Source organism: Propithecus coquereli, unplaced genomic scaffold (assembly GCF_000956105.1).
Source record: "Propithecus coquereli isolate 6110/MARCELLA unplaced genomic scaffold, Pcoq_1.0 Scaffold3, whole genome shotgun sequence".
Taxonomy (NCBI): Eukaryota; Metazoa; Chordata; class Mammalia; order Primates; family Indriidae; genus Propithecus; species Propithecus coquereli.
This window is the reverse complement of record NW_012148618.1, coordinates 14,265,308-14,276,564: the sequence shown is the minus strand read 5'-3', so window position 1 is coordinate 14,276,564 and position 11,257 is coordinate 14,265,308. Positions and strand designations below refer to the sequence as shown.

The following is an 11,257-nucleotide window of genomic DNA, read 5'->3' as shown; positions in this document are numbered from 1 at the left end:
AGCATGTAATATCTGATAATTTTTAAAATAATTTAAAAAACAGTGCTTGCAAAAACAGCTTAATTATTATGAATTGTTCTAACTTGATGAAATATTACTAATGGAAATCTTATCCCAGGGTTTGTTGCCTTTCTCCATTAGTAATATTTCATCAAATTAGAGCAGGGCCAAAACCAAGTTTCCTGTCCCAGGGAACTTTTTTCATACTTCCCCCACCCAAAAATGGAATTCAGAATAAAAAACTTGCTACTATTTATTATGCACTTACTAGGAGCCAGGCACTGTGCTGAGTGTCTCAGAAATTATTTAAATCCTCAAAACAACCCATAAGGTATTATTATCCCCATTTCACATAAGAATAAACTGAGATTTAAACAAACAAAATAGTCTTAAGGCATCCAAATCACAAATTTTGCTCCATTCTCTTTCTTCTTGAATCACTTTTCTTGATCTGCTCTTTGCAAAAAAGTACTATTTTTAACATAACATCTATATTTTACTAACTTGTCATTAAATAAATTCCTTTCTACAGTGCTATATATCTTTCCAAAGTCCTTCGACTCCTTTTTTTTTTCTATTTGGCCCTCAATCAACCCTGAGATACCTTATAAAGCAGAACTTAATCCCCTCATTTTAGAGATGAGGAACCAAAGACCCAGCAAACTTCCCTGGGTCCTTCTCCCAGTTCCTACAGAGGCAAGTCCAAATTCCTCAACTGTTCTACCAGATCCAACCACCTTACAATAAACTGACAACCCCTTATAGAGAATACAAAAGCCATCAGGCATGAATTCCTTCTATTTCTCTCTGCCCTACCCCACACCTAAGCTTATCTTTATCCATACTCTTTTTTTCCTCACGAGTCAGAGAAAAAGGATCCATTTTCCTGTCCCCAAGACTAATATGTACCCAGGATACCGTTTCTTCCTATCTAGTCCAAGTGGTTACTCTGCCAGTGAGTTATCTTCTTGTTTTTCTGTTCCTTCAACCTCTTCCCCTCTACTGGCTGATTTCCCTCATGGGACCAACATGTATGTGCAGTATTTGCTTCCACCTGAAAACAAAAGAAAAAACTCTTTCACCCCACATTCTTCTTTAGCTACTGCCCTGTCTCTCCTTTCCTTCCATGATAAGCTCCTTGAAAGTATAATTTAGATTCAATGCCTCCATTAACTTATCTCCCATTCACTGAAACATGGATTCTGCCCTCATTGCTTTGCTCCACGGAAACTACTCTCCCTAAGGTTTGTTTGTTTGTTTTGGGTTTTTTTTTTTTTTGAGACAGTCTCGCTGTATCACCCTGCCTAGAGTACAGTGGCATCATACTAGTTCACTGCAACTTCAAACTCCTGGGCTCAACCGATCGACCTGCCTTAGCCTCTGAAGTAACTGGGACAACAGGTGCACCACAACCCCGGGCTAATTTTTCTGTTTTTGTAGAGACAGGGTTTCACTCTTGTTCAGGCTGGTCTCCAACTCCTGGGCTTAATGGATTCTTCCACCTCAGCCTCCCAGAGTGCTAGGATTACAGGGGTGAGCCACTGTGCCCGGCCCCCTAAAGTCATTAATGAGCTCTTAAACACCATATCTAAATGAGATTTTTCAATGATCAAATCTTTATCCTGATTCAAACTTTCTCTTGATTCCAATATTCAAATTGGCTGGGCTCGAAACTCATACTCTTAACCATTATGCAATATTACTTCAAGTTAACCATTCATCCTGATTTCCTTCTCTATTTCAGCCGGTCAGTCACCAAATCCCAACTAATAAATTATAAATATCCTATGTATCCCTGGAAGCAGTTTCCTATTGATGACTCCGATACCCAATGTTGAAACTTTATGATTATTTTAAATTCCAACCTGGATTTATTCCTTAAAAATAAAGCTCAGAACATATCACAGGGAATAATCACTCTCTTCAGTGACCCCCTCTTCAGCGGACATATTTAACACTACTTCAGAATCCACAGGTTTTTGGAAGTGGAGGGGTGTGTCATTCTAACGATGAGAAACAGAGGCGAACGGTTAACTCACTGTCAGCCTATCACAGGACTAGGAATACAAGGGTATCAGCAGTCTGTATCTGTGGGGGCCATGTTTATTGTAAATATCTGTAAATTATCTGTAAAGGTTAGTTTCTTCACTTTGCACCTGGCCTCACTGATTTTTCAGACTTAAATGGGTTCTCTTTTGCAACGATGAGAGTATTAAATAAATTAGCCTCGAAAGACACCAACTAATCCTTGCCGGCTAAAGGTGCGTAGTGCTGACCCTTCTAGATCCTTCCCAGACCCTCCTTCAGCCGTTCAAGGAAGTCAGGTCATCAGTACCCAAGGACTCACCTCTTAGCGATTTCTCAACTATGAGGACCTAGACGAGTTTTCCCTTCAGCCTGGAAGACTTGTAAAAAAGTGACAACCCGCGCACCCCTAATACACGTGTCACAGCGGTAGCCGGCCGCCTACCCAGGAAACGTAATGCGGGAGAATGAAAAAAAGGTCAATCACAGTCGCATTGAGTACAAGCTACACCCTCCTCCATTCTGATTGAGGCGCGCTCTCCCGGAAGTGACGCACACCGTCTGCGGAAGGGAAGCCGAGGGGGAGCGGAGAGGTTTCCGTACATAGGTCCCTGAAGTGTGTACTGTTCGGCCGAAGGAGCGGCTCACAACCGTGACCGACCGCCGTTCCTGAGTCTCTCCTGGCCATGGGGCCACGGAGCCGCGAGCGTCGGGCGGGAGCAGTAAAGAGCACCAACGACAGCAGCGCCCTCAGCAAGAGTTCCCTGGCCGCGCGCGGGTACGTACAAGACGCCTTCACGGTCCTGCTGGTCCCGGGGGCCGCGCGCCGCGCGCCACTCATTCACCGAGGATACTACGTCCGCGCACGCGCCGTGCGGCACTGCGTGCGCGCCTTCCTGGAGCGGACGTGCGTGCCCCCTAACGCGCTTCGATCGCAGATCTTGTCCCTGGGCGCTGGCTCCGACTCGCTGTATTTTCGCCTCAAAACTGCTGGCCGCCTGGCCCGGGCTGCAGTCTGGGAGGTGGATTTCCCGGACGTGGCGCGGCGCAAGGCGGAGAGGATTAGCGAGACGCCGGAACTGTGCGCGTTGACCGGGCCTTTTGAGAAGGGGGAACCCGCATCAGCGCTGTGCTTTGAGAGCTCGGACTACCGCATCCTGGGCCTGGACCTGCGGCAGCTCGAGCGATTGGACGAGGCCCTGGCCGCCGCGGGCCTTGACGTGGTCTCACCCACCCTGCTCCTGGCCGAGGCTGTGTTGACCTACCTCGAGCCTGATAGTGCTGCGGCCCTCATCGCCTGGGCAGCCCAGCGTTTTCCTAATGCCATTTTCGTGATCTATGAGCAGATGAAGCCTCAAGACGCCTTTGGCCAGTTCATGCTGCAACATTTTCGGCAGTTAAATTCTCCCCTGCATGGCCTGGACCACTTTCCTGACGTGGAGGCCCAGCGGCGCCGCTTTCTTCAAGCTGGCTGGACTGCCTGCAGTGCCGTGGACATGAATGAGTTCTATCGCCGCTTTCTCCCCGCAGAAGAACGCCGGCGGATGGAAAATCTTGAACCCTTTGACGAGTTTGAGGAGTGGCATCTGAAGTGCGCCCATTATTTCATTCTGGCAGCTGCCAGGGGAGACACCCTCTCCCAACCTGTCATGTTTCCACCCTCGGAGGCCTTTCCTCGGATAGATCCTGTTTCCCCTTCAGGGGTCTTCCCTGCTAGTGTAGTTACTAGTGACAGCCCCGGCCCAAACCTTAAGAGATACGGCCACGCCTCTGTCCTCTTGAATCCCCACATTATTCTCAGTGCAGGAGGGTTTGGAGAGCAGGAGGGGCGGCACTGCCGAGTGAGCAAGCTTCACTTGCTGTCAAGATACTGTGACTTTGAATGGAAAGGCAGCCAAATATGCAGTCATGGGACTGAAGTTCAGTGGGATGGACGCCTTTATCACACCATGACAAGAATTTCAGATACTCAGGTTTTGGTTCTGGGAGGGAGGCTATCCCCAGTAAGTCCAGCCTTGGGGTTTCTCCAGCTTCATTTTTGTAAGAGTCAGGATAATAGCACTGAGGACCTGAAGGTGACATTAACAAAGGCTGGCCTAAAAGAAGATTTCACTTTGTCATGTTGGCGGCATTCAGCAACAGAAGTGTCCTATCAGAATCAGAAATATTTGTTTGTGTATGGGGGTCGAAGTGTGGAGGAGCCTGTACTAAGTGACTGGCATTTCCTAAATGTAGACACGATGGCTTGGGTCAGGATCCCAGTGGAGGGGGAAGCACCTGAAGCTCGGCATTCCCACAGTGCCTGCAGTTGGCAAGGGGGAGCCCTCATTGCTGGAGGTCTCGGGGCTTCCGAGGAGCTGTTGAACTCTGTACTCTTTCTGAGACCAATCTCTTGTGGATTCCTCTGGGAATCAATAGACATCCAGCCTCCCATTACCCCAAGGTACTCTCACACAGCTCATGTGCTCAATGGAAAGCTTCTACTGGTTGGAGGGGTCTGGATTCATTCCTCCTCAGTTCCTGGAGTGACTGTTATCAATTTGACTACAGGCTTGAGCTCTGAGTATCAGATTGACACAACATATGTGCCACGGCCATTAATGTTACACAATCATACCAGCATCCTTCTTGCTGAAGAGCAACAGCTTCTGCTCCTTGGAGGTGGTGGGAACTGCTTTTCCTTTGGCACCTACTTCAACCCTCATCCAGTAACATTAGACCTTTCTTCCTTAAGTGCTGGGCAGTAAGGACTGGACTCTTGATATGTTCAGGACTCACTAAAGTAGACAATAAAGGTTTCCACAAATAGAACTTGCCTCTAGCTATAGATTTTGCCACTCCTTCCTCTCCACCTCTTTTTTTCCCCCTTAGCACTATTCAGGGTAGAAAGTGAAAAAAGTTAAAATACATACCAACAATCAGATAGTACAAAACTAAAACAGCTGAAGATAGTGACCATACAGTTGTAGAGTAGGAGACTTTGGATTCATGTATCCAGTTTATTGGTCTTCCTCTAATTTTCTAATCTAAGTTTACCCATTTATTGAGTTTAAATGGCCTTTAGCCTAAGTCGAGTAAAAAATTTCCCAATCCAGGGCCTTGTGATTTGAGATGGAACCTTGGAAAAAGTTTCACACAGATCCTTGGTTGAATATAGTTGAAGGAACATGGTATTGACCTAATTCTTCATGTCTGAAACCTGAAGTGAACACAGTTGCAATTTGATTAAAGCATTGTGGCTGTTTAGTGCAACAGAGAACTCTAGGATAGCTTTAACAACAGGAACATTTGTAGGTCTTTACAAACAAGGTTTTGATCAATTTTTTTTGCTTTTAGGTCTGTATTTGTTTAGATTTATAAGTGCCAATAAGCCAGCTGTTCAATGCCTCAATTTGTACATTTTGTACAATTCATTTTGTATAATGTTTAGATCTGTTCTCCACCCTTCACTGTGTTCTGTTTATCAAGAGGCTGATCTTTATGGACTACATCAATGAGCTCTCCTGTCTAGTTTTTGGTTGAGTCCTACCAGTAAGAAACACCAGAGGGGAATGGAGGCAAGAAGAGTGAGTCAGGGTTTTTTGTTTTTTTTTTTTTTTTGCAGTGGCATCATCATAGCTCACTGCAACCTCACACTCCTGACCTCAAGTGATCCTCCTGCCTTGGCCTCCCAGAGTGCTAGGATTATAGGTGTGAGCCACCACACCTGGCTACGTCAGGGTATTTATTCCCAGCTGTTCCTCAGTCAGTCTGCAGGTTGGCAGTGGCTATATTCTTCTATCAAAGGCTACAGCTCCTGTCATGTAGTTCTCTCCCATAAGATGGAGCTCTAATTCTGCATCACTCCAGGTTTCAGTAATTGTTCCTTTTCCTTACCTCTTCAGATCTAGGAGTTACAATGGCTCTTTGCTAGACTCGAGCTGTACTGTCCAATATCGTAGCCATTGGCAACATGTGGCTATTTAAACAAATTAAGAATAAATAAGAATTCAGTGGCTTAGTCACACCACATTTTAAGTGCTTAACAGCCATGTGTGGCTAATGGCTACTGTATTAGTGTAGATTTAGAACATTTTCATTGCAGAAAGACCTAATGGACACCACTGAGGTACTTTCCCACCTTGACTTTGTTTTCCTTAACCCTGCTAACCTTAGGTCCCCAACCCCCGGGCTGTGGCCTGTTAGGAAAACAGGGCCATGCATCACTGCCTGAGCTCTGCCTCCTCCTTCCACCCCCGATTGTCAGTGGAAAAATTGTCTTTCATGAAACCAGTCCCTAGTGCCAAAAAGGTTGGGGACCTTTTTATGCTAACCCCTTGTGGTTGGTATCTTCATTAAACTCCTCAATTACCCTTTAAGTGAACAATCTGTTTACTGGTGAGCCTTAGGAGGTCAATAAAATATCTTAGTTATTCATCCATAAAATTTGAAATTTAATTTGTCGTCTAAATTATGCATACCTTGTGAAATTCACATCTCAAAACGTGTGGCTTTGGTGGTACTAAGTGTATGTACCACTTTAGTATTTCTTGTTAGTCTTTAATCTTGGAAACCTTAGTAGTATCTTGAGATTCTACAGGTGCCTAAATGATCATTAACTATCATTGTTAACATCTTAATGCACCTAGTATGGCACAGAATCCTTTTCTCTATTTGTATTTACTTTGCATATTAATGGATACGAAAGGTGATTAAAATGAAAACTAAGTAGCAAACGCAAACCAAAGTGTATGAACAGGGCAATCTCGGCTTTGCTAGAGGAATATTCTTACATGAAGGCTCCCAGGAGAAAACAAGCTGAATAAACAGCTAAAATAAATAGCTTAACTTCAGTTTTCCTGAGCCCTTATAAGAGCCCTTTCTAGTGAAGTCATTGTTTATGATTATGGGTGAGTCCTGGGAAACAAAGGCAGGTATCTGATGAGGCTATCAGTGGGCCAAGTACTAGATCACTGGCAGGAATATAATTACGGTAAGAAAAGGCTGTTCTGTGTTTCCGGTTTCTGAGTTTACTACAGCGTACCTCCAGCTTTCAGGAGTAGATCAAAGCAGCATGCTATGATGAAATGAGTGTTCTCAGCTATATAGTAGATAGTATCAGAATTCTAACCTAGATCTGACTCCAAAGCCCAGCTTATACCTTCCATTATGCTACTGCTTAGATCATGCCATCAATCATTATTATTTCACTACTTTTTTTGGGGGGGGGAAAAAAGGAGGAAAGGGAAGTTGTTAGGAGAATGTGGATGTGTGCCAGACCTAAATTAGTAGTGCAGTAGTGCTTATTCTCTTGAGCACTGCCCAGTATGGTGCATTATGAGTAATTGAGCTTGTTCTCTCCAGAGAAATTACCCACATTTTCTATAAGTGATTACCAGATTAAGCATGCCCTCCACCTCTAACCCTATATATGCATCATGCTCAGTTAAGGAATTATTCATCTCCCAAACTCTACTCATTAGAGCACTTAGAAGTTTTGTCGGCAGTATTTACTCTGTGCCTTTGGAGCAGCACTCAGTATGTACTGGTGCTGGATCACAATTTCATTAACAGTACTTTGCAGCAGTTGGAGATGCAGCCAGATTGAGAACTAACGTCAGACAATAATTTTTGCTTCTCCAGTTCATCTTTGAATATTTTTGTTCTAAAATTCTGGTAAGGAGTTCTGGGGTAGTTATGAGAGTTAATAAACAGGTCTCTTCCTCTTTTAGTGATTGTACTTCTATCTAGAATAGATAAGGAAGGAAAAGAATTTCTTATTTTGAATCTCTACTCTGGGTCAGGGTCTCAAAAACAGTCTATAATACTAGAGAGGATATGAAAACAAGGTTAAGAACAACTGTTCTAGGATATGTTCTTCAAAAGCCAATGCTGTCACATCTTTGTGTGCTTTCTGAATTTTAAAACTGAATGTTCATTTTTCATCTTTCTGGAGCTTTAATCCTGCTTAGTGATCTTAGGGAGATGGCATGTGTCTGACATGCTCCAGGGCTCAGGCATTTCCTTAGTCTTCTTCAGTGATCTCAAACCTTGAAGTCTTGGTTTATTCCATATGGACTTTGTGATCCCAAACCCCACCTCAAGCAACCCATGCCTACTCTGGGACTCATCGCACATGGCATCTTCTGGAAGACAGCCCCAAATGTAACCAACCACTCTCTCCCTGTGCAAGAGAAGCCTATGCTCTTTGGAGACTGTGGTAAGAGAACTAGTTACTTAAGGTGGGTTCTTCATCATAGGGACCATCCAATAATGTCTAGTTTGACATTAATATTAAAGTAAGTCTTTTGACTTCAGTAATGAAGAAGGGGACATAAAATATAATAGCATTAAGCTGACAAGTTAGGTCATGAATCCTGACTAATCTCATTAGATTTGATGTGAGCGATCTGAGGGAGTAGGAACATGCAATTAAATGTACTTGTGAGCACATAACACAGGATCTTCCTAGGATGTTTTGATGCTTCACTGGGCATGACTTGGTGCGTAACTCTCAATGTAAGTTTAATAGAGGAAGAGGAAAGACCTTGCCCTAATTTTTATGTGAAAATTCATTTGTCACCTAATTGGTAGACCAAGGCTAGGAAATAAATTGTAGTAAGAATGATGTTAGGATATTACACAACATTCTACTTTTCTCATTCCCTAGCCTTTGTCCACATTTTTAGTTTTTTTCCATTAGAGCTCTAACTTCTGATTCATATTTAGATTTATTACTTCAGAAAAATTTAGCAAAGCTGATTTTTCTTGCTTATGGACATATCAGCAACTTAAGCAATATTTAAGAAAAATAAATTTTGCCATGCCTTTCCCTCTCCCCCAAAAAAACCTTTATTAAAAAAGTAGAATCTAGATCCCAATCCATGAAATTTACATTTGGACAATTGAGTCCAGTCAGCAATATTTTTATTTCTAGCACATAGTAAATGCTCAAAAATGTTTACCACATGATTGAATATATGGTTGATTTAAGCTAAAATTAGTAATAAATTATAGTGAATTATAATGTTGGGACCAGAGATTACCACCAGAAAACCAAAATATAGTGTAAAGTCATAGTAATTAAAAATAGTTTGGTATTGGTGTCAGAATAGACAAATGTATCAAAAGAACAAAGAATTAAAAAACAGACTGTGTGATAAGGTGATATTTCAAATCAATGAGGAAAGGCTGGACTGTTATGGTTTGGGATGATGCGCATTTGTGAAAAATGATGTTATCTCCCTACTTCTTACAAATCACAAGCATAAATTCCAGATGGATTAAAGACCAGACCCAAATTAAAAAACAACAAAAATTATAACCTAAATTATATGACCATGAGAACAAGCATAAAAGAAGATGTTTATAATCTTCATGGTAGGAAAGGCCTTGAAGAACACATAAATGCAAACAAAATCCATGGAGAAAAAGATCTGATAAATTTAACGGTATATGTATATAAAACCTTTGTTCAACAAGAATATACACTAAAATGTTAAAATATTAGTGGCCAGCTAATCTTTTAGATTATAATTGCTGTCTTCCTTGGAGGAATAGCTCACAAGGTGTCTCTCTCCTCCCCCATGGTCATCATGCCCAAGGCAGATTTTTATTTTCTTTTCTCAGTCAGCCTCTGGAATTAAGATGCATGGGACTCATCCCTCAGTTTCTTAGTATTAGCTTCTAAGATATTTTAAGAATGGAAAATTCGAGTAATAGAAAGTGGAGCTTTCTCTCTTTTTTATTTTTAATCTTTTATTTTTATCAACCAGGAAGAAGCACTAAGAAAGTGGAGCTTTCAATTGAATATATTCACTCATTCACTCATCCATCCATTCATCCATTCAACATTTAAGTGTTCTAAGCAGATACATCAGTGAACCAAATAATTCCTCACAGAATTTACAACCTAGCAGGGGGAGACAAGAAATTAAACAATGGGCTGGCCGTGATGGCTCACGCCTGTAATCCTAGCACTCTGGGAGACTGAAGCAGGAGGATCACTTGAGCTCAGGAGCAAGAGACCAGCCTGAGCAAGAGCGAGACCCCATCTTTACCAAAAATAGAAAAAATTAGCCAGTGCGGTGGTGCTCGCTTGTAGTCCCAACTACTCGGGAGGCTGAGGCAGGAGGATCACTTGAGCCAGGCGTTTGAGGTTGCTGTGAGCTAGGCTGACACCACGGCACTCTATCCTGGGCAACAGATCGAGACTCTGTCTCGAAAAAAACAAAAAACAAAAAAACCAAATTAAACAATAAAGATAACAAATACACTATATATTATAAGTGATAAGGACTTAGAAAAAAGAAAATGTGAAGTAGGGTAAGAGGGATCAGGAGGGCCTGGGGGTGAGGGTAGTGGGTTATAATACTAACTAGGGTAGACAGTGTTCCTCTCACTGAGAGGTGAAGTATTAGCAAAGACTTGAGGAATAGTAGGAATTAGCTAAGTAGACAACTGGGGAAAGAGTATTTCAGACAGAAGGAATAGGTAGAGCAAAGCTCCTAAAGGGATTCATTAAGAACTTTGTAAAGTCCTTTAAATGGCCTATTAAAAGTATTAATAAAAAATTTTTAAAAAGAAATAAAAGAACTTGGGTGAAAAAGGGAGTTGCACAGGGTTTTGGGTGATATCATTTGACTTACTTTTTAAAAAAATAGACTTTATTTTTTAGAGCAGTTTTAGGTTCACAGCAAAATTGAGAGGAAGGTACAGAGATTTCCCATGAACAGCCTGCCTCCACACATGCATAGTTTCCCCCATTATCAACATCCCCCAACCTGAGTAGTACATTCGCTACAATTGATGAACCTAATTGACACATCATTATCACCCAAAGACCATAGTTCACTTTGGGAATGGTACATTCTATGAGTTTGGACAAACATAAATGACATGTATCCACCATTACAGTATCATGCAGAATAGTTTCACTGTTTCACTGCCCTGAAAGTCCTCTGTGCTCTGCCTATTCATCCCTCACTCCCCCTGACCCATGGTAACCACTGATTTTTTACTGTCTTCATAGTTTTGACTTTCCCAGAATGTCATATAATTGAAATTATACAGCGTTTTCAGGTTGGCTTCTTTCACTTTGACTTACATTTTTACTTTTTTTTTTTTTTGAGACAGAGTCCCACTGTGTTGCCCAGGCTAGAGTGCCGTGGCATCAGCCTAGCTCACACCAACCTCAAACTCCTGGGCTCAAGCGATCCTCCTGCCTCAGCCTCCCGAGTAGCTGGGACTACAG

General features: G+C 42.4%; 1 protein-coding gene across 1 annotated transcript; it reads left to right on the top strand.

Annotated features, from left to right (window-relative positions):
* The first annotated feature begins 2,630 nt into the window (after positions 1-2,630).
* LCMT2 (leucine carboxyl methyltransferase 2) lies at positions 2,631-4,802 on the top strand. The gene has a single exon (XM_012649487.1). The coding sequence runs from the start codon at positions 2,712-2,714 to the stop codon at positions 4,770-4,772; it is 2,061 nt and encodes a 686-aa protein (XP_012504941.1). The 5' UTR covers positions 2,631-2,711; the 3' UTR covers positions 4,773-4,802.
* The last annotated feature ends 6,455 nt before the right edge of the window (positions 4,803-11,257 follow it).

Coding starts and splice junctions, on each gene's coding strand:
- LCMT2 (XM_012649487.1), top strand. CDS start 2,712: ATGGGGCCACGGAGCCGCGAGCGTCGGGCGGGAGCAGTAAAGAGCACC.